We start from the raw sequence: 24555 nt of genomic DNA, 5'->3' as shown, positions 1-24555 counted from the left end.
AACAAATAAAATGTTCACAAATCTGAGATTTATAGTTCCTCCGTTTTAATTTTTCTAAGTAAGAATACTTCTAGGGGTAGCTTGATGGGTGCCTAGCAAGCATAAAGGAGGGAGTTCTCCTCTACGCTACTCAGGTACCGTTTCATGTCATTTTTTTTCACCCGGTGAACTCGACACGATACTGCCAAATTATAAGTGAAAAATCTTTGAGGACATATTTCCATGTAAATTACAAATTCCCTTGTTCCTACTTTGAAGTTTTGTACTTCTGGAAACATCATCTCTAATAGTTTTTTTTATGAAACAAATGCATAATATAAAAATACTAAGCACTATTGCCAATTATCCCAACTGTAGAAATGTAAGATATAGGAACAATGTAATTTAAGTCAATTTTATTATTTTTCATATCAAATGTGAAAAAAGTACCATATAGATCAACATAGAAATACTGCGATGCATCTGACACGAATACAAAATGCTGTATCAACGCAGCCTTTCTACCAGACCACTGTGAAGAGCGACCTACAACAATTTTCTTCAGGCCTATGCTGGGAGCATAAACTGGAGCATCTTCAAACTTCAACAAGCTGCTGGGAGCAATCACTGAGTTGGAGAAGAGTGGCATGCCCCAGGTAGAGTCATTTAGGATTTTGGAAGAAATCAGGGGAAGTTTTGACCGAACCTCTGGGAAGGTGGCCGCGGTTAGCGAAAAGTTTGACAGGGTCCTGCAGTGGAATCCAGGATGGAAAGCGATGGTAAAAGTAACCAGGGTGCTACGAGGTGAGGTAAATGAAACAATGGACTAAGGTCAGATGAAGTAGCTTCATTGAAGTTTTGTCCGATCATTCCATGTGATGTTGAGAGATCTTTCTCTCAGTACAAAACATTCTGCACCGAGCTCGATAGCTGCAGTCGCTTAAGTGCGGCCAGTATCCAGTATTCAGGAGATAGTAGGTTCGAACCCCACTGTCGGCAGCCCTGAAAATGGTTTTCCGTGGTTTCCCATTTTCACACCAGGCAAATGCTGGGGCTGTACCTTAATTAAGGCCACGGCCACTTCCTTCCCACTCCTAGCCGTTCCCTGTCCCATCATCGCCATAAGACCTATCTGTGTCGGTGCGACGTAAAGCAAAAAAAAACCATTCTGCATGATGAGAGAACAAGACTGTTACTGGAAAACATTGAAAAGTTGCTTGTTGTAAATTCCTTATATAGTAATTGAGTGTGTTATTAAATTATAAGTAATTTTTCATGCCTATTTTGTTGCCTATTTTACACATTAGTGCCTATTTATATGCCTATTTTGGTTAATTTAAGAGCCTATATGCCTGCCTATAATTCTCGTCTCCAGTCATTTCATATCATCTGGTGTAGTCAATATGTTCTTGTAAACAGTGTCTTTTAGCTTATTGCAGAGAGAGAAAAAAAAAAATCTAAAGGGGTCAAATCTGGTGAATGGGTTAGCCAAGATACAGGTCTTCTTCATTCAATTTGGAAATAATCGGTGAAGACAAACTGTAGTACATCGTGCACTATGCACTGGACAGACATGATGCTGATACTACATGTTCCTACTAGTCTGAAGAAGAAAATCTTCTAACACCTGTGGAAACTGGTCTGTTATGAAGTTGAAATACTTTTGAGAATCTAGTATTCTTTCTACGAAAAAAGGGTCTATGAGCTCACGGTTCATTATTCTACACCACACATTTAAACTCCATGGACGATGACGTTCTACTAGACGAAGCCAATGGGAAGATTTATTTGGCCATGATTTATAAATGTTGCTTATCACTAAACAAGATATATGATTAATCTGGTGTATCTTGTCTTATTGCCCACGTGCAATAGTTAACAAGGTTCTCAAAATCATTCCCATGCAGTTCTTGATGAAGAGAGACATGATACGGATTAAACTTATGACGGTGGAGAACATGTAGTACACTTGCCTGACTCATGCCACTGCCATATGCGATTCCACAGAAACCAACGTGCAGATCTACAGAAACAGCAGCTAGAACATTAATTTCACCTTCTCCAATCACTCGTTTGTTTCTGGTAGGTTTTTTAGGTGTTACACTTCCAGTTTTATGTGATTGGTTAAAGAGGTTCACAAATAATTGTTGAGATGGGTGGCATCTATTGGGATATTCCGCATACAGACCGCAAGAACGAACAGCATTCTCCACACACCATTAACATGTCGGCTCTTTTTCAGCATTGGTAAAAACCATCTTCCACCATGTCCTATTTCTTGAACTATCGCAAAGTAACTGACAAGGAAGTCGCAATGCAATCGGTGTACTGCAAAAGAAACAAACATAAGAACATCAGAGCCTTGTAACTAACCAGTTGAATGGAGCAGACAACTGTTGGTATTTACAATTTTCAAACTACAATAGCTTGTAAACTACCTGTACTAGAATCCTGAAAAAACACTACTGGCATTCTAATTTACTCTACTTTTATTTTGTTTGTCAACAAGCATTGTTCCATAATAAACATTCCAATAGTTATAAAAATTATGAGGCCTTTCTTACACTTCATTTCTTTGAAAATAGCACATCAATAACACCTTCCAATTCAGAAATATTTGGAAGTGAAAGTTTTAGTCCACTTATAGTCCACTCAGGAAGTAATTTTTATTTTCATAAATTAGGTGTGGGTTCTTTTCCTGGAACCGGTTAATGGGCTGTTCCTTAGTACAGATTCAAGTTGGTGTATTTCAAATTACCTACTAACAGGTAATGGCGGACCTGTTGAGGATCCAACCAGCCTTCGGGCTGAATACTCAACATACAATACTAACATACCAAAATTCTTCAGCAAGTACAACTTTTAAGAGGAAAAACAATAGTGAAAGTGGAAGCGATTATAACAACGACAAAACTAAATCGCCAAGCACTCTAAAGCTGAAACTGGACAACTATTTTGTATCTGCAGAATTAGTTGCCCCAGAATTCGAATCTCCTCCATCAGGTGGTGGTGGTGGTGGTGGTGATTATTGTTTTAAGAGGAAGTACAACTTGGCAACCATCCTCTATATAACACTAATCAGACGGAAAAATGGAAGGGATCCAACACTTCAAAAAATGAAGATATCGGTCAAAGAAAGACAAGGGCCACGAATGGCTTGAAAATTAAAGACTCCCTAGCTCTCGCAAACCTAATAGTGTCGGGGTTGGAAAAGAACAAGATTTGACCAAGAGAGGTCGGATAGGATAGATGAAAGTGAGGATCCTGGCACAAGTAAGTGGAAGCAATGCCAGGACTCAGCTAAGGGCCCCATGGTCCCCAACCCACACTCCAAAGTTCAGAGCACCTGGATCCCCTTTTAGTCACCTCTTACGACAGGCAGGGGATACCGTGGGTGTTATTCTACTGCCCCCACCCACAGGGGGGTCTTCTCCACCAATATCTGAACAAGTTCTGCCTCTGCAATCAATCCTGAAATCAAAGACAACTATCAGTTTCCCACTGGCTCCGCCCGCAATGTACAAAGTATGGTGCTGTTCGTTACTATCCTCACCGATGTATTTGCAAAGTTTCGATTTAATGAAATAAAGCACATGATCTACTGTGATAACAGAATGTAATATTATGTCAACAAAACACTTGAAAATACATCACACAAAGAAATTGAATTAAACATTCCGTGGAACAACACTATGCGCCAAACTGTTAAAAAATCCTTCAAATATCTTTGTCATGGAGACAAATGTACTCATAACTTTTTGCAGGATCTACCAATTTAAGTAGTTATTACCTCAAAAGAAAGTGTTTGGTCTACTGAGTGTTTCTAGACCAAAACGAACTGTGTACCTCAATTAGAACGAAATATATGATTGCTTCAATGAAAAAAAATGTTGAAGAAATGAGGCGTCAAATAGAATGTGCACTCATAACTTTACTCAGAATAAACCAATTTGAATAGTTAAGAGCTGAAATGAAAGAGCTTGATCCAATGAGTGTCCTTAGGCCAAAACGAACTCCGTGCCTCAATTAGAAACAAAGATATAATTGCTTCAAAGAGACAAAAAATTGAAAAATCAAATAATTTGAGGAAGGCGGATGTTAAGTGATTTATAGTACCTGATGACAAATCTGTGCATGAATACCTTTCATTTGAAAAAAAAATGAAGAAAAAAGACCGGATAGAATGGCCGGACTGACTGACTGACTTTAATTTTTATAAATTTTTTTAATGTATAGATTTCATAATTTTTTTAATATATAGATGATGGCTGTCACAAAAATGACGGACTATTATGTAGGACGAGCTTTCCAGCTGAAGGTGTTATTATAAAGTCCCTAGCCTGTGCTCAAGAATTATAATTCTGCAGTTAATATAAGAGATTTGCAAAGAAAATTTTACCACACCTGGTGATCAATATGCACTGTGACTATTGTACTCCAAGCAACCGAAGGGTGCGCTCTGTAAGCACTGTGACACTGTTAGAGGGGTTTTAGAATCTTTCGTGATAAAATAAGCCATTCATGAATTTTACCAACGGCCGTAGCCGTGTTGAAACACTGGATCCCGTGAGATCTCCGAAGTTAAGCAACATTGGGCGTGGTCAATATTTGGATGGGTTGCCATGCGCTGTTGGTGGGGGTTAAGGGAACAGAGGAGCGGAAAGGAACTGGCCACTCTACCATACGTAAACTCCGGTTCAGGCATACCTCTGCGGAGGTTCGGACCTGCCTTCGTGCAGAATACACCTTACCTTCATAAATTTCAAGGATATGCACAAGGACTGCCCGACTCATGTCACTACCAACTTTCACAAAACTGTAACAGCTGTTGCAAAGGCTTGTCTTGAAGATATGCCTGTGAATGTTCACCAAAACATAATTGAAGGAAACAGGCAAATACTGTCATTGAAGAGATGATCAATGATGATGATAATGACAATAATGATTTTGTTTTGCACACATCTTGGCTAGTGATACGAAACCATTGGTCTCCTAACACATCAGGAGTGTTTAGCAGAAAGCCTCTTGAAGGGAGTGAGCTCCGCCTCTGTTTCATGACAGCCATTGGCCCATGCTATTGGCACCAGTAACCCACTTGAGGTTAGAACTAATTTTCTAGGAAAAATTAGCAAGGCAAAGTAACCTCCGTGGCTCAGGCAGCAGCGCGCTGGCCTCTCACCGCTGGGTTCCATGGTTCAAATCCCGGTCACTCCATGTGAGATTTGTGCTGGACAAAGTGGAGGCAGGATAGGTTTTATCCAGGTAGGCTAGTCTGGTTTTCCCAATCATCTTTCGTCACTCTCCAATATAATTTCATTTCATGTGTCGGTCATTAATCATTGCCCCAGAGGAGAGAGACAGGCTTCGGCAGCTGGCAAAATTCCTATCCTCGCCGCTAGATTGGGGCTTCATTCATTCCATTCCTTACCTGATCAAATGACTGGAAACAGGCTATGGATTTTCAAATAGCAAGGCAAAGTTGGCTATTATGTCTAACTGCCTTGAAATCTGGGAGTGATGCCATGCTTTGTAAAATGCATACAATGATACTGTAGTGAATGTTCAGTGGAGGATTGTGGGTAATAGTAGAAAATTTGTGTTTGGTTATAAAAGTAAGTTTCTTCCATGGGCAGAATGGTGGGATTTGAGCATCAGCTATGGACACATCTCTCCTAAACAAGCGTTTTAAGGCAACATTCATGTGATTTTGTCTTATCAAGTAATGTGTTACATGCAGGTCCCTATCCTCCTAGGATAATATCCAGGCTAGTTAGCATTGCTGTTCAACCAAACCTTTAAAGAGGGATAAACGTCAGCTGACTGGTAACAAAATAACCCTGTACTCATCTTCAAAAGAAAGAAAAAACTTCCAGAGTTGATCAGTTACTGCTCGATCCAGTTTCTGAGGCTAATGAAGAAAATCTATGAATGCAATCCAGACTAAACAGATTCACAAGATCATCAAAACCACCAATAATCAGCTCTATTTGTGAAAAAAATACAGCTGATGAAACCAGCACAACACCATGAGAAGAACAGGGTCTTTGAGAGAGCTTTTGATTGCAGCCCACTGTGACACCACAGTGTTCCAGATTACCTTATCAGTTGAATGCAGCTAATTTATGCAGTAACAAACACCTAAATGCAAGATGCTTCCAGGACATCAAATAACTTTAACATAACAGCTGGCATCCACCAGGATTTAAACCTCACACACACTAATATTCATCCTTGTGATAGACACTGTTACAGCAGACCTACATCCACTGATACTCTGGACTCTTCCCTATACTGATGCTGTCCTCCTTGCAAACTTGATCTCCAACTCTAAAATCAAGAAGTGATTGATCAACGGGTATAATTTGGTCTGTGATTTAAGACATAATCACGTCGGATACACAAGAAATCAGGATAAAAGTTGATGACAAGCACTTGCCACAAGTGATGTTTATGATTGCCGATGACAGTCAATTTACCGAAGAGGTAACTAAGATAGAAGTAATGCAGCCTAGGCAAAGTGGCAAATGATGACAGGCATCACCTACGATAGCTGGGCGACACATACATACATATTAATATACACATACGCACTTGTCCGATGTGAAAATGGGAAACCAAGGACCACCGAGATCCAACCTGTTACAGCTGACATATTACACACATCTTTTATCGAAAGTAAAAGTCCATTCCACTATTCTCAACCAACAAAATAATGTCTAGTTACACGTGAATATAGGTTAAATACAAACCAAATACCTGTAAGCAGGATGCCGCTACACTCTGCAGAAGAAGATATAATCAGCCAAAATAAATATACAATTATAATTAATTTGGTTGTCAAATATGTTGATTATATCACCATTTCATCATAATATTTTCGTAGTATCACAAAAACTTACTGTTTATTACGGCACCATTAAACAAACATGTGTGGCTATTTTAAATACCAATCCACGAACACTAAAATCTCTTTCTTTGGATATAGAGATACATTCATGTGATTTTGTCTTATCAAGTAATGTGTTACATGCAGGTCCCTATCCTCCTAGGATAATACATAATACATAATCCTCAATCGATCTTTGATAATCAGTCTCTTAGCTACAAGAATAAATCCATTAAAAAAACATGTTTTTTTAAACGAACCATTATCAAATTATGATGGTAAATGGCAATCAACGCGTCAGAGAGCAAATTTCCCTTTTGCAGTGATGATATTTCACTTTCTCTATCCAATATTTCCCTCTTTTAACAAGGTACCGGTAAGGTTTAGTTTCATAAAATCACATTTTATTTAAAATTAACCTAACTCTTTTGATGGAGTTGACGTCAAGAAGGGTATCCGGTACTAAAAACTCGCCTAGCTCATTCGGGTGGTCGACGAATGCCACAAGTCGCAGCTCTGCACTCCGACCGGCCCCCTGTGGGTGGGGGGTGGTAGAATAACGCCCACGGTATCCCCTGCCTGTCGTAAGAGACGACTGAAAGGGGCTCTCCACGTAGGAGCATGGCTTGGCGACCACAGGGCCCTTAGCTGAATCCTGGCATTGCTTCCACTTACGTGCGCCAGGCTCCTCACTTTCATCTATCGTATCCGACCTTCCTTGATCAACTCTTGTTCTTTTCCAACCCCGACGGTATTAGAGCATTCGAGGCTTAGGGAATCTTTCATTTTCACGTCCTTCCTGGCCCTTGTCTTTCTTTGGCCGATACGTTCATTTTTCGAAATGTTGGATCCCTTCCATTTTCTTTTCTCTGATTAATATTATATAGAGGATGGTTGCCTAGTTGTACTTTCTCTTAAAACAACAATCACCGCCACCACCGCACTCCGACCGGCCAACCGAGCAGAGGATGGGTGGCCACGGCTCTACCGTTGCTCTACGCCTCTGTATTCGGGAGACGGAGAGGGGCTGGCCCCCATCGCATCGTCGACTGTCCTGAGAATGGTTTTCCGTTCTCCTGCACTAAGGCGAATGTCCCTAGTAGTGGCCACGGCCGCCAACCCTCTCACCTCCGCACATCTCCTTTTCCGACGCAAAGTTCCTGGCCTGAAAGACTCTGTCACCGTCTAGGAGACCCGCCTCCCCCTTAAGAGGAGTGGTAAGTAAAAAGTAGTAGGTACCGGTATTCGGGTACCGCCCGTGCAGTATTTTTTCTGTTTGCACTGTAATATTATCTTTTCTATTGTGGGAACCTGAGGTGAGGAATTCTCTATAATACTGAGAATGAGCGGTGTTGAATTCTTGTCTGCAGCTACTATTATACTGTGCAATGGTGAGGTTTCCATTTATTCTATAGAAGTCAGTTCTCAGTGATGCAATCTGTGAGTTACCGTAAGTAATTTTTATGTCTGCAAGTCCTTAACTCCCAACAGACTTCTCTGGAGGTTTTTAGGTTTTTGATTAGCAATGCGTTTGTTTTCGGCTGTGTATGATGGAGATCAGTTTTGGTCCACTGGATAATTTAAAAAGAATATGTTAGAACTGGTTGTTGTAGCAAAAGTAGGCTATTTATCGCCTTTATGATATTCTTGCCTCAGGCGGTTGAGGTGCTGGCCTTCTGGCAGGTTCGATCCTGGCTCAGTCCGGTGGAATTTGAGGGTGCTCAAATACGTCAGCCTCGTGTCGGTAGATTTACTGGCACGTAAAAGATCTCCATCGGGACTAAATTCCGGCACCTCGGCGCCTCCTAAGTAGCTGGTAGGACTAAAGCCAATATAGTTATTTATTGATATTCTTGCCTGTGAGCTTAGAATGTACGATATCACGTACCCGTTGAAAGTGAACTATGGTGAGATTATCCTTCGTCTCTTGTATCGCTTTTACCTGGTTGTAGCCTAGGTACCTGTATGTCTCGTGGCCAAGGGGAGGAATGTTGTCTGTGTTCGTGATCTGTATTCCTTGAGCTGCACGAGATTCTTTCCAGATGGTCTGGGTAGCACATTTTTCAAGTTTATTATTATTATTATTATTATTATTATTATTATTATTATTATTATTATTATTATTATTATTATTCATCTGTTTACCCTCCAGGTTCGGTTTTTCCCTCGGACTCATCGAGGGAACCCACCTCTACCGCCTCAAGGGCAGTGTCCTGGAGCTTCAGACTCTTGGTCGGGGGATACAACTGGGGAGAATGACCAGTACCTCGCCCAGGCGGCCTCACCTGCTATGCTGAACAGGGGCCTTGTGGAGGGATGGGAAGATCGGATGGGATAGGCAAGGAAGAGGGAAGGAAGCGGCCGTGGCCTTAAGTTAGGTACCATCCCGGCATTCGCCTGGAGGAGAAGTGGGAAACCACGGAAAACCACTTCGAGGATGGCTGAGGTGGGAATCGAACCCACCTCTACTCAGTTGACCTCCCGATGCTGAGTGGACGCCGTTCCAGCCCTCGTACCACTTTTCAAATTTCGTGACAGAGCCGGGAATCGAACCCGGACCTCCGGGGGTGGCAGCTAATCACGCTAACCACTACACCATAGAGGCGGACATTATTATTATTATTATTATTATTATTATTATTATTATTATTATTATTATTATTATTATTATTATTATTATTATATCATCATCATCATTATTTGTTGTTGGTTTTACGTTCCACTAACTATTTTTAACGGATTTTAGTCCCGTTGGTGGAAAAAATTATTATTATTATTATTATTCATTTATTATTGTTATTACGTATTATTATTATTATTATTATTATCATCCTCGTCATCATCATAAGTAATGTCTCCGTTTTATGATACAGTTGCTTTTCTAAGTCAGTTACGTTAGTTCCCCCGGCCCACTCACAGTGTAGCGACACTTGACTGGACTTAACAATTTCTTATCACCACCATACTGTGGCCTGTAGCGAGTGCTAATTCTACTGGTCAGTTTCAAGTAAGACGAAACAGAAGAAACTGGCAGCCATGACAAGGTAAATGTTAGTCGTATATGTTCATAATACAACTAAAGCAGAACTTTTTTTTTTCTTACGCTAAGAAGGCGGATATTATTTGATGAATTTATACAAATGCTGCACGTGTAGAATATATTCTGAAACTCATGTTATGGGCTTCATGACAGTCTTTCATTTCGAGGCGAATGTAATACCTGACAAACATTTTCACCACAGTGGAAGGGACTTATTCTATGTAATTAAGGGCAGATTTCTGTTTCACTTCCCATTTTACGCCAGTTACAACACTTAGGCCTAATAATAGTAATATTTTTTGTAGGTTTTGAGTTCCACTAACTATTTTTACGGATTTTGGAGCACTGAGAGTTCGAGTCCCGTTGGTGGAAAAAGTGAAAGCATCAATGGCAATAGTCCGCCTCTGTGGTGTAGTGGTTACCGTGATTAGCTGCCACCCCCGGATTCCCGGCTCTGCCACGAAATTTGAAAAGTGGTACGAGGGCTGGAACGGGGTCCACTCAGCCTCGGGAGGTCAACTGAGTAGAGGTGGGTTCGATTCCCACCTCAGCCATCCTCGAAGTGGTTTTCCGTGGTTTCCCACTTCTCCTCCAGGCGAATGCCGGGATGGTACCTAACTTAAGGCCACGGCCGCTTCCTTCCCTCTTCCTTGCCTATCCCTGCCAATCTTCCCATCCCTCCACAAGGCCCCTGTTCAGCATAGCAGGTGAGGCCGCCTGGGCGAGGTACTGGTCATACTCCCCAGTTGTATCCCCCGATCAAGAGTCTGAAGCTCCAGGACACTGCCCTTGAGGCGGTAGAGGTGGGATCCCTCGCTAAGTCCGAGGGAAAAACCGAACCTGGAGGGTAAACAGATGATGATGATGATGATGATGATGATCAATGGCAATAGTAGTAATAATAATAATAATGTTACTGGCTTTACGTCCCACTAACTACTATTAAAGTTTTCGGAGACGCCAAGTTATTAGGGGGTTGATTTGGATATGAGGTATCTAAATTTTCTTTGTCTTATAATTTAAGAAAAGCCACCCCAATCAATACACAAATGATCAACATAACGACCCCTAACATTCTTATTAAAATATCTATTAACAATACTACCTGTAATACTCTTACATTTTTGAATTTATTGGAGCGAAAGGTTATTTTGTCCCGCAGGAGTTCGTTTACGTGCCAGTAAATCTACCGACACGAGGCTGACGTATTTGAGCACCTTCAAATACCACTGGACTCACAAGGGGGCATTCCCTACTCGTCACCACCGACTTCGCTCAAATTTATAGAATATGCAGGGCTTGGCTAGAAATGAAAGTACCCGAAGTGGGAACTCCAGATGGCCAAGCGTATCAAATATAAAAATAAAAGTTTTAAAAAAAATGTTGACGCGGCTCTCGCACTGTATAAGCCACTTACGTTAGCGCGCCCGCTGCGCAGCTGTTGGCGTAGCGGTAAGAGCTGGGAGTGGTAATTAGGTGGACGTGGGTTCGACTCCCTGTGTGGAGACTGGTTTTTTCCTGTCAAATGTTATATTATTCATTTTCCAATTACGCAAAAAAGTGAATAATTAATTTTATTTATTTATTTATTTATACGCAAAAGGCATAGAAAAGGTAAAAAAAAATTGGGATTTCATTGCCATTGTCTACCTGCGCCAAGAATCTATTGTTTGTGTACAGCCGCCAGGAGCAACCTTCACTTGTCAGGTGAAAACGAATCTTACATCGAAACGACTATTCACGTTTATGGCATATTCCCCAAGGAGGGGAGATAGCCAATAAAGTAGAAAAAAAGAAGAATTTCTGTTTGAACACGTCGGGAAAGTTCGCAACTCCAAATTTTCTACAATTGTGCGCTCATTAAAAAAATGACGTCTTATATGCCTTTTGCATAAGTAAAATAAATTAAAATAAATGAATAATATAAAAATTGAGAAAAACATTCTGCACACGGCGAGTCGAACCCAGGACCATCGAATTACTAGTCCAAGCTCTTACCCCTACGCCAACTACTGCTCTGATTATGCGCTAACGTAAATGGCTTATACGGTGCGTGAGCCGCGTCAACATTTTTATTTTATTTTTATTTTCTATACGCTTGGCCATCTGGAGTTCCCACTTTGGGTACTTTCATTTCTAGCCAAGCCCTGCATGTTCTATAAATTTGAGCGAAATCGGTGGTGACGAGTAGGGAATGTCCCCTTGTCGGTTAGGATCGAACCTGCCAAGTTAGAACTTTTCTGATAAATACTGGAAACTTTTTCGGGAAATCCTGTCTTCTCTTTATTCTTATCGAGCCCGACTGGTGACCATGATCGTTAAGTTGTGAAATCGATAAGGTCTGACATCATGTTTAATTGGTTCGAGTCTCGTTGGTGAAAAAAAATGTCACCATCAGAATATTGGCTGGCAGGATAGAAGAGAGTGTGGCATACAATTAGTAATCACTAGACTGAAAAGTCTCGATTTAATTCCGAACCTCTCCGCAGTGTCCGCCTCTGTGGTGTAGTGGTTAGCGTGATTAGCTGCCACCCCCGGAGGCCCGGGTTCGATTCCCGGCTCTGCCACGAAATTTGAAAAGTGGTACGAGGGCTGGCATGGGGTCCACTCAGCCTCGGGAGGTCAACTGAGTAGAGGTGGGTTCGATTCCCACCTCAGCCATCCTCGAAGTGGTTTTCCGTGGTTTCCCACTTCTCCAGGCGAATGCCGGGATGGTACCTAACTTGAGGCCATGGCCGCTTCCTTCCCTCTTCCTTGTCTATCCCTTCCAATCTTCCCATCCCTCCACAAGGCCCCTGTTCAGCATAGCAGGTGAGGCCGCCTGGGCGAGGTACTGGTCATTCTCCCCAGTTGTATCCCCCGACCAAGAGTCTGAAGCTCCAGGACACTGCCCTTGAGGCGGTAGAGGTGGGATCCCTCGCCGAGTCCGAGGGAAAAGCCGAACCTGGAGGGTAAACAGATGATGATGATGATGATGATGATGACCTCTCCGCAGTGCTCATACGGAGTGAGGCATATGACGCTGTTGATGTGGTTTCGTCTTTCGGATGGAGATGTTAAGCCTTGAGCAGAACCCTTGGTGTTGTTAAACAGGACGTCAAAAAAGGGTTTTACCCTCTCTCTACCTCAATATCATCATCTCACGCTAATGGGCGTCAAACAGAAAGATCTGCCCCAGGCGAGCCAAACACGTCCTCGGCGGATACTCCGGGTACTGAAATTAAAAAAAAAAAAAGTAGCGAAGTTAACTGTGTACAGGACATGAAGGCCCTGGGGGGAAGGTGTGTGGTTACCTCTACGCCCAGCCGCTTTTGTCCCCAGGAATTAACCCGATATTCATTTTTGGTATAAGCTGAGTGAACCTCAGGCCATGCGTTCCACCGGATATGTAAACCTCGTTTCTTACACTTTATGACTTCCTGACGAGAAACGAACGCACGTTCTTCCGGATAAATAAATAAATAAATAAATCTGTCTGCAAAAAAATGATAGTTTGTTTGTATGTATGTCTCACCGGGTGAGTTGCCCGTGCGGTTAGGGGCGCGCAGCGGTGAGTTTGCATCCGAGAGATAGTGGGTTCGAACCACACGGTCGGCAGCCCTGAAGATGGCTTTCCGTGGTTTCCAATTTTTACACCAGGCAAATGCTGAGGCTGTACCTTAATTAAGGCCACGGCCGCTTCCTTCCCATTCCTAGGCCTTTCCTATCCCATCGTTGCCATAAGACCTATCTGACCGGGTGAGTCGGCTGTGCGGTTAGGAGCACGGAGCTGTGAGCTTGCACCTGGGAGATAGTGGGTTCGAACCCCACTGTCGGCAGCCCTGAAAATGGTTTTCCGTGGTTTCCCATTTTCACACCAGGCAAATGCTGGGACTGTACCTTAATTAAGGCCACGGCCGCTTCCTTCCCATTCCTAGGCCTTTCCTATTCCATCGTCGCCACAAGACCTATCTGTGTCGGTGCGACATAAAACACATAGCAAAAAAAAAAGACATATCTGTGTCGGTGCGACGTAAAACAAATAGCAAAAAAAAATGTATGTCTCGAATGGACTCAAAAACTACTGGAGCTATCTGGCTGAAAATTTCACAATTTGTTCTTATTACTTCTGGGAGGGTTTAGGAAGAAGGAAGTGATTTGAACGAAATCTGATGGCATAGGGGGTGAGAAGGGTGGGGAAAAAAGTGGAAGTTAAGTAAACCGCATGTCAAGTCTGATCAGTTGGTTGCCTAACCAACAGTATGTGAAGATTATGATGTGTTCCTTAAAACTATTCTTCTTCTTCTACTTCCTCTTCATCTATATACGGTATAGAAAAATGAAAAGTCCATGTTCAGTCCCCACGGCACAGGAGGTGAGAAGATGTGAAGAAAGAAGGTGTAGAAAATGATAGAAATAACATACGTTTGTGTACGTTTCAGCATAGCTCTCAACCAAACTAGATACCAGATACAGATACAACTTACTATGTGGAAAAACCACTGTAGGAGCAAGATACCCCTAGCAACCCTAAAGGAAGAGGTGAAATGTAAAAATCCGAAAAGTGACCGATATTAGTGACGAATTCATAGTCTTTGGGGTAGCTGAGATGAACTTTGACCCAGACGGCATCCAGAGTGTCACTGTGACACTCTGGATGCCGTCTGGGTCAAAGTTCATTCCCAATCGGGATTGGGGTTAGAAGGGGTGAAAGGAATGTCCAAAATGACCGAGATCATGGACGTATGCGTGTGTGTTCCAGCATAGCTCTCAACCAAACATGATACTCATATGACTTACTGTTTGGGAAAGAAAACTGTAGGGTAAGACACCCCTACGGGCGGGGGTGGAAAGGGGGTGATATATTAAAATAATAGAAAATGGTCAATATTAAAAGTGAAAACGATGTATGTTAATAAATGTAGTTTTTCTTTTGCATTTGATTAAATAGTTTAGAAACATCTAACGCGATTGAAATAATAAACGCGGGCGAAGCCGTGGGCACCTGCTATTAACTAAGTAAATACATCCAGACGTTTATGTCAACCGAGCAAGTGGCTGTGCCGTTTGTGTCACGTTATCAACTTGCATTCGGGAGATAGTGGGTTCGAACCCCAGTGTTGGCAGCTCTGAAGACGGTTTTCCGTGGTTTCCTATTTCACACTAAGCAAATGCTGGGGCTGTATGGAACATTTATAGATGACCAGGATTCCATACTACATAATACTTCAGCTTCTGTTATAAACTATACAGAAATAATAACACCCTAATATTTTGATATATTCAAACACTCTTTGTGACAGCAAAGAGGTTTATAGAGCGTGAAATTCTGTTCTTGTTCTCAAAGTCTCATTTGCGGTACAAAGTGTTTAATGCATTTTTTAAATAGAACTATGGGTGTTCGTCAAAGCGCCGGGCTGAGTGGCTCAGACGGTTGAGGCACTGGCTTTCTGACCCCAACTTGGCAGGTTCGATCATGACTAAGTCCGGTGGTATTCGAAGGTGCTCAAATACGTCAGCCTCGTGTCGGTATATTTACTGTCACGCAAAATAACTCCTGCGCAGGACTAAATTCCGGCACCTGGGCGTCTCCGAAAACCGTAATAGTAGTAACTGGGACGTAAAGCAAATAACATTATTATTAATGTCATTCCATACCATCTCCCCACTGACAACTCGGAAATACCGCTTAGTCGAACAGCTCGTCTCCTTATTCCCATGTCTTCCCAGCCCAAAATTTGCAACGTTTTCGTGACACTACTCTTTTGTCGAAAATCACCGAGAATAAACTCCTGGATCTTTTCCAGTTCTTGTATCAAGTCCCACACATTGGGACATACTCTTATTGGGGGTCTTACGCCTCTCCTTTACATCTTTACTACAACCCCTAATTACCCTCATAACTATGTGAATAGAATTGTAAACTTTCTTTGCAACCTCGTTAATGTGATTACCCAATTGAAGATCATTCCTTATATTAACAACTAGGTATTTACAGTGATCACTATGAGGTACTATCACCTCATCAACACAGTATTTCGAGCTGAGAGGACTTTTCCTCTTGGTGAAGCATACAACTTGACTTTTCATCCCATTTAAATCATACCATTGTCTGATGTCCATCTCACAACGTAGGACTAAGAGTGGCAATGAAGCGGCCGTGGCCTTAATTAATGTACAGCCCCAGCGTTTGCCTGGTGTGAAAATTGGAAACCACGGAAAACCATCTTTAGGGTTGCCGACAATGGGGTTTGAACCCATTATCTCCGAATGCAAGCTCACAGTTGTGCGCCCCTAACCTCACAGCACAACATTCCTAGCCGTACCACTGTCTTGGTGCTCATCATCAGCTAACTCGAATGAAATGAAATGGCGTATGGCTTTTAGTGCCGGGAGTGTCCGAGGACATGTTCGACTCGCCAGGTACAGGTCTTTCGATTTGACTCCGGTAGGCGACCTGCGCGTCATGATGATGATGAAATGACGATGAAGACGACACATACACCCAGCCCCCGTGCCAGAGAAATTAACCAATGGTGGTTAAAATTCCCGACCCTGCCGGGAATCGAACCCGGGACCTCTGTAACCAAAGCCCAGCACGCTAACCATTTAGCCATGGAGCCGGACACTTGAATTACTTATTTATTTATTTATTTATTTATTTATTTATTTATTTATTTATTTATTTATTTATTTATTTATTTATTTATTTATTTATTTATTTATCACTATTGTGATAGTACATATATCACACCCCCGAATTATATGTAGAAGTTATAGATATTATTGTCAGTATTCGATTTATTATTATTATTATTATTATTATTATTATTATTATTATTATTATTATTATTATTATTATTTCATTTGTATATTTTGCCATTTATATTTATAAGCTGGAAGATATCCACATATGTAGGTATGAGTAATTTGTTTTGCACGAGTGGGAAAACATTGCTTTAATAACTCTGGTAATTTGAATGAGTCATATGGCTACCCCAGTGTGTGTTGTGATGTACTTGTGTCGGGAAATTCATGAGTCATGTATATATCCCAGCCTGATGAGATGAGCTTGTTGTTGTATTAGGAAAGTTTGGTGATTCATGGAATATACCCCAGAGTTTGTTATTGTCTTGGGAGGAAGAGGTAGTTCAGGGCTTGGTCTTGACTAGAGATCACTCATAATTGGTGGGCAAACACCAATCCAGACGTATCATCTGAGAGGAGGGGGATGTTGATGTCTATAAAGGTTGATCATACGGCGGCAACCAAGGACATTGTAAGGAACATTGTGAGAGTGATTGTAAAGAAACATTGTAAGGGTGATTGTAGAGGTGACTGTAAAGGAACGAGAAGGAAGATAACTACAACTACAACTACAACTACAACTACAACTGAGGCACTGTACGGGAAGGAAGTGGTGCTGATACACGGTACTGGAGTGACACGGCTGCAATGGACTGGACTTCAAACGTTCGTGGAGCGTAGTCTTGTTATGTTTGTGGAAAGTGGCTGATTGTGGAGAGTGCTTGCGCATTAAGTATTGTAGCACTTGTGGCGGCCTAGCATTATATGTTGGTGAAAGCTATCTCAGACTTCCCATAAATTTATATGTTGAGGATCGACAGACGTGTGTATATATCTTTACAACAAGTGTTAAAATATGTGAACACAGTAGTACAAGGTACAGTATCTGTGTGATGTGATAACTGCCGATTATGAGAATCGGTAAATCGAATTGATATAGAGACAGTGAAGGGTGTTTATCTTCATACATGTACATTGTTCATCGGACCATCTACAAATGGTAGCTTAGTTCTCGCTTTCGTTTTCCCACGATTTTCATTATTGTTGTTGTTGTAAATATGGAGTCTTCCAGCAATATTTTATGTGTGTATTATATGTATAATGTTGTATGTTGATGAGGTGCTCATGCACGGAATTTGTTCAGAATATAGTTAGCTATTTTAGAATCAGTGTTATTGATGAACCTAGGTGCAGTTCCTACCTAATTAGTCGTTTTCAGGAGGTTAGGTAAGGCCTGCAGCAGATGTACCAGTACGCAGCATTATGTACACGCCCTGGGATATAAAGTTTATCATGCTCTTATCTAAATTCGAGGGATCCATTCTGGTGAACTCTGGCGCCCATACTACGGACATTTCGGTTAATTATGCTTATTAATTTTATTAAGTTTTTGAGTAATTTTATTTATATACTTTATTGCCAGAGTGGAGAAGTTAGACAGGAAGAAAGACAAGAAAGACGATGATGATTATTGTTATAAGGAGAAGTAGGCTACAACTATACCGCGTCTCTGCCTTAGACTGCAGTATTACAATTTAATGGGCATCCAGTTTCGTTTTCTAGTACACGTATTGTACCATTGGCGCTGCCCTTGCCTTTTCGTCACTGCTGCCTAATATTCTTAGCTATTAAAAATATCGAAATACCAAAAGCCACGTCTGATGAGGCCATTTTTAAACCTCGAAGGCCGGTCAAGGGGCTAACAAAAAATTTTAATAGAAAATTTTGCACGGAATTCTTTTGGGTGTGCCCTAATAAATATCACGCCATAATTAACTAAATAGTTCTAACATTCATTTGAAACTTTTCTGATAACTAAAGCAATATTTCTGGATACTACAAGAAAGGTGTTGTGAATAAACTCCTAACGCTTTTATAAATAAAAATAATTTGCAAAATTAGAGGGCAGTTGTATACAGGTATGTTCTCTAAAAAGTTACTGTTAAGTTGTTTTTTAAAATTCTAGATAGAGGATGAAAGCGCGAAAAATGTTAAGAACGACTTGACCTTATTTAATAAGGAACTCCTGCGCATTGTCTTTAGTAGTCTCTTGCATAGCCCTGAATAAGTAGGCAATCTCTTCTCTAACTCTGAACAGAAGAGACAAAAGGATAGAACGGACTGTTTGAGTGTGAAGATAACGGAAGAAGAAATAAAAGGTTCAATTTGGACGTGAAAATGGAAAACTTCCTGGGCCTCTCAAACCTTACACCGATGGCGTCGAAAGAGAACACGATTAATCAAGGTAGGGCAGATAGGAAAACTGAAAATTGAGGGGCCTGAAACTAGTAAGTAAAAGCAATTCTAGCCGTAACCAGCAGCCCCGTAGTCAAAAACCTTGCTTCCTAGTTCAGAAGCCCTGACACGTCACCCTTCTATAGTCACCTCTTAGTTAGAGGATAATGATACTGTAATAAAAAAAAGAACCAATAGAAATGAAGAAAGGTTGATAAGCTTCTGCGGAAACTTTAACTTAAAACTAATGTCGACTCATTTCTTGGCTCTTCCACGCAGAAAGGAAAAAAACTTGCCGATCTCCGTACCTTCATTTTAGGAGAATTTCAACTAGACCATGTAGTGATTTTCAGTAAAAGTTGAAAGGAAATTATGAATGTCAAGGTTAGAAAAACAGAATCATCGAGTATGATCGCTATGTGTCTGTAATCAAAGCTAAATTTCAATCAACGAGACCCGAGACCAGAACAATTCTCACTTGAGAATTGATTCATACTTCCTTAAAGAAAACACAAAGACCTTCCTCGCAAATATCCAAAACCGAAATCCTGCTGATTGGATGGAACTCAAAGATATCACAAAGGCTTCCCAAACCATCGGCTTACCTCCTAGGAGAAACATGCATTTTTTGTTGGAATGAGACCTGTGACAAAACAATTGAAATTAGAATTAAAGCTGTCAAAATTTGAATGCACACAAAACCAAACAAAAATGGAATGACTTCCTCAAAATTCAAAAACAGGTTTCGAAAACTATTAGATTGGAAAAACATTATAACAATACAATAAGATTAACGGAAATTGAACAGGATTTTTAAAAATACACGTAACTTTCACAGAACATTTGGAGAAGAATTATCGGGTTATAAGGCACCTGCTCTTTATTTCAAACGCCCAGATGGGACCCTTGAAACAAATAAGCTTAATAAGGAAAATCGCAAACTTCTCGCAAATTATTATAAAGATCTATTAAAGTGTGAGCACCCTCACCAGCACCTCTCTTTCGAAAAACCTTAATCTAATCCGGACTCAGATTCACCCGCAATAGAAGAAGTCAAAAGATAATCAGTGAACTAAAAGATAATAAAGCATGAGGAGAAGATGGTATAACAACTGAAATGTGGAAAATAGGTGGTGATAGCCTAGCTCAGCAAATTCTCACCATTATTGAAGATGTCTGGATTACTGAAGGAGTTCCTGATGACTGGAAGTGTGTATTAATACACCCCTTGCATAAGACGGATAAAATATTATTATTAATATTATTATTATTATTATTATTATTATTATTATTATTATTATTATTATTATTATTATTATTATTATTATCGTATGGCATTTACAAGCATAATTTGTAAAAATATACAATTAACATACAAATTCAAATATAGAGGTAATTAAACTAGAATGTCCAGCTTCGACAACCAGTCCACTGCACTTGGTGTCAATTCATGCAGAGTCCGTAAACCGTCCTTAAATGCTGACAGTGGACAGCTCTCAACAACATGAAACAATGTCTGCTTCTCAGCACCACACTCACACACAGCACTTTCACAATATCCCACTTTTCCATCATATATCGGCACCTGCCGTGGCCTGTTCTGAAACGGTTGAGTTTTGACCACTCATGTCGAGGAAGATCGAAACCTGGCACTTTCTTCGTTGGGTCTTTAATCAGAAAGGCGTTGGTGGGTGGACATTGTTTCCATCGCTGTCTCCATTCTGCTGTTACACTGAATTTTTCATAGGAGTGTAGATCAGTCCAGAGTGGATTCCTGGATTTTAACCTCATCACAGGTGGATCTCGTAAGGCATTGAACAAAAGTGAGTTCCTGTGTGCAAAGGTCTTCTTGAGCAACTGTACTTTTGCTGCTTTTCTCCTCAGATCTGGAGGAGCAATATTTGCTAAAACAGGCAGCCAATGAGTAGGAGTGGACCTCACTGTACCAGTAACAACTCTCATGGTTTCACACACAGGAGCGCAGTACTCACCAGCCGAGTATACTAGAGAAAGTGAAGCAGTGCGAAGAGTGTTTGCATCTGTACCCCAGTTGCTGCCCGCTAGTTTATGCAGTAGATTTACTCTTGTACTCAGCTTCTTTGACAGATTCGAGCAATGCTGTTTGAACGACAAGGACCGATCCAGTGTGACACACAGATATTTTGGGAAGAAGTTGTAGGAGACTTCTGTTCCGTTAAAAAGCACATGTAGCTTCCGATTAGCTTCCATGTTATGCAAGTGGAATGCTGTTACTTCCGTTTTACTAGGATTTGGTTGGAGTCTCCATTTGTGAAAATAGTCGCACATGATAGCTAGGTCCTCTGTAAGTACATCCTCACAGTGTGCCAAATCCGTACTCTGAGTAATTAAAGCTAGATCATCTGCAAGCTGTATCTTCTTTAAAGTTGTATCTTCTTTGGCAGGTCATGGATGTAAAGATTGAATAGAATGTTAGTGTTGGAACAACAATGAAACTACCCGTTTCACTCCTTCCCCAAATTCTCAGCCTCATATTCAGAGATTCAGAGATTTTCACAGCAATTACATTACACAACAAAGGAACATTTGTCTTCGTTTTTAAAACTTAACTTACAAGTTCACCGCCATCTCGATTCTCAACAACGTTGCTTGTCCATGCGCAACGTCCTCCCACCTTTGATTTTACACTGTCAAATCAAATTAATTTACACATCAACAAGATATATTAAACAAAATTCAAACACAGTTTATGTTCTTTCACTCAAGAAAACGTGTAGGGATGTTCACTTTCCTGTCTATCCTGGTAACTTTTTCACCTTGCAAGGGAGGACCAGGAGCTGGAGACCTTGGAACAGCTACCTTGGTGTTTTTGGGGGTAACGTCTAGTGTTGCGCCTTTACCCTGGGCTTATGGGAGAGAAACACATCTCCAAGGGATAGATGTGTTGTATTGGCCGGATGAATTCTCCAGCAGCAGTTTTCACCTTCACTACTCGTACTACATTGTAATTCCCGGGGAACACCTCTGTCACTCTCGCTAAGGGCCAGTCCATTCTCATCATGTTGTCATTGCCGAACAGCACAACATCTCTACTTATATCTCTTCTCTCCTCTCCTTCATGTCTCCTTTCTTGTGAACGAGTTGACCTTGATACTCCAGTATGAATCTCTTCCTCAATTCTTCTCTCAAGCGGTGTTGGTATTGCGGCCTTTTGATAAATTAATGTTATCAATGGAATTGAGATCTGGCACTCCCAACCAATTGATATTTTGTATGTACATTGAAGGTATCAGAGCCACAAGGTAATTCTTTTCATCTGATATGTAGGCCAATGGTCTGGAATTTACAACCGCTTCACAGTCAATAAGAATCTTACAAAAGCATGGCCCAGTACCCTTCGCAACAACCTTTTGACCACCGGACTGCAGTGGGTGGGTTGAATCTCCATTCAATTTTCAAAACTGCAGTTTCTTTTGGTTATCTTCTTCCAGTCAAATGTCATGAGTAAATTCTCCGTTCCAAGCAAGTTTGTGCCATTGTCGCTATATGTAACATACGGTCTACTCCGTCTAGATATGAATCTTCTCAATGCCGCCATAAAATTGGACACAGAGAGCGAGGTAACTAGTACAAAGTGAATTGCCCTGACAACAGCACGTATGAAGATTACTACCCACGATTTTGTATTACCTCTTAGGTGCAATGGATCCACTAGATCAATTCCGACCACTTCAAATACGGACGCTTCTCTTACTCGAGCTTTCAGAAGTTCCACAGGTTCTGTTTCAGCATTCTTTAATTCAAACCTTCTACATCTGAGACACTTGGCCAGAATCCTAAGAATTGACTTCCTTCCCTTGATGATCCAAATGCGTTCTCTAAGTATAGATAACAAGATCTGTACTCCTGCATGAACAGCATTCAATTACTCTTCCATTACAAGTTACCTTATGTTCAGGTGGCAACAACATGGACAATCTAAAGTCTTCTTGATCGTTTCTTCTCACTATGTATGTGTGGATTATCAATAGCCCCTCTCTATCATGGAATGAATACGGTGATTTAAAGTCTGATCTCTCTCGCTTTTGAAATGCGTCGTTCTATACAGTGCTCAGAAGTTTAATTTCTGCATTCTTTATTTCTGTTATTGATAACTCTGTCGACAGAAGCCTGCCTTCTTTACGTTTGGCGTTGTTAAGGAACCGAAGTACATAAGCCATCGTGCGTGCAATTCTCCAATACCTATAGAAATATTTAACGTACCATCATCTTCAGACGAGGGCAATGCAGACGTCAACAAGCTAACAGACGCCCTTTTTTTCTTGGTTTATTTCATCTTCTTTCGGCTGGTAGTGAGTTGTGGGCCACTTGTTCTCATCATATCTTAACCACTCTGGCTCCTCCCACCATCTGGATTCGATTGACCTTTCCACACTACAGCCTCTTGAAGGCAGATCAGCTGGGTTATCTTGACCCAAAATATGTCTCCAATCTGCACTGTCCGAGTAGGCATGTATTTCTTTAACCCTATTCTTGACAAAGATCCCCCACTGTTCGTTATTATTGATCCAGTACAGAACAGAAGTGGAATCCGTTCAATAATACTCCTTCAGATGTAACGATTCGAGACTCTCCTTGACCTGTAAGGCAAATCGTACCCCAATGAAACATGCCATTAATGCTAGTCTTGGGATTGCTGTGTTCTTCGGAGGGGCAACTCTTGATTTACATTGCAGCAGTTGAACCATTACATTGACACTATCTTTAGACCTTAGGAAAACCGCGTCTACATACGAAAACTTTGAAGCATCGCAGAAAATTTGTAACGAGCATGAATAATGTTCTTCAAAGGAGATCCATCTAGGCACTCTTAACTTTGTTACTCTGGCAACTCGTCAACCCACATGATGAATTCGCTGTGCAAATCCACAGGAATCTCATTTTCCCATCCCAACTTGGTTTTCCAACATTCCTGTAAGAGCAGCTTCGGACAGAGGGTAACTGGCGTTCTAAAATCTATAGGGTTAAACACTCGTGCAATAGACAACAAAATTCTTCGTGTAATTACACCTTGAGGCTTTTTAATTCCACTTACGTCACAAAACAGTGAATCTTCCACTTTATCCTATAAGAGTCCGAGCAAAGACGACGGCCTTATACTTTCTTCCAGATGTTTGAAACAAGTATTTTCCCGCCCTCTTAATTCAAATTTTCCATCAGCCATTATCTGCGTATCCTTATCAATAAACTCTTGTAGCTCTTCTTCTGAATTAACAGATGTGACACAGTTGTTTACATAGAATGTTCGTCTCAGTTTTCAGCAATGTCTTTCAGCGGTAGTTTGTTTTGAAGCAAATGAAGTTGTATAAGAGCCCCTAAAAGAAAAGGGCTGCAGTTTACTACAAATGGTACTCTATAATGTCTCAAAATCTTGATCTTCTTCTCATTTACACTCTTCGACCAGAGAAATCGCAGAAAATCTCTATCCTATAGATTGACAGATATCTGCATGAAGGCTTGTTGAATATCGGAGATAACTCCAATTATTCTTAATCTGAAGTTCATCATTGCTTTTTGAATCAATTCTAACAGGTTTGGACCCTTTGAGAGGACGTCATTCAAAGAAGAGCCATTTTTTGCTTTGCAAACC

The 24555-nt window shown here is 41.0% G+C and overlaps 1 protein-coding gene across 4 annotated transcripts in view; it reads right to left on the bottom strand.

Annotated features, from left to right (window-relative positions):
- Positions 1–24555, bottom strand: part of Trmt6 (tRNA methyltransferase 6 non-catalytic subunit) — a 63612-nt gene that overhangs the window by 9892 nt on the left and 29165 nt on the right. Inside the window, exons 1-2 of one of the 4 annotated variants that reach the window (XM_067142579.2) lie at positions 6736–6973; positions 1953–2307 (exon numbers count right to left, since the gene is read on the bottom strand). The exons of 1 other annotated variant lie outside the window; for it this stretch is intronic. In XM_067142579.2, coding sequence (XP_066998680.2) covers positions 1953–1961 — 9 coding nt within the window. In that variant the 5' untranslated portion in view covers positions 1962–2307; positions 6736–6973. Of the gene's footprint in view, positions 1–1952; positions 2308–6735; positions 6974–24555 lie in introns of those variants that run through there. 2 more of the 4 variants (XM_067142580.2, XM_067142582.2) reach the window with 2 other exon arrangements.

The sequence above is a fragment of the Anabrus simplex genome, chromosome 3, assembly GCF_040414725.1.
Source record: "Anabrus simplex isolate iqAnaSimp1 chromosome 3, ASM4041472v1, whole genome shotgun sequence".
In the NCBI taxonomy this organism is placed as follows: Eukaryota; Metazoa; Arthropoda; class Insecta; order Orthoptera; family Tettigoniidae; genus Anabrus; species Anabrus simplex.
This window is presented reverse-complemented; position numbering and strand designations above follow the sequence as displayed.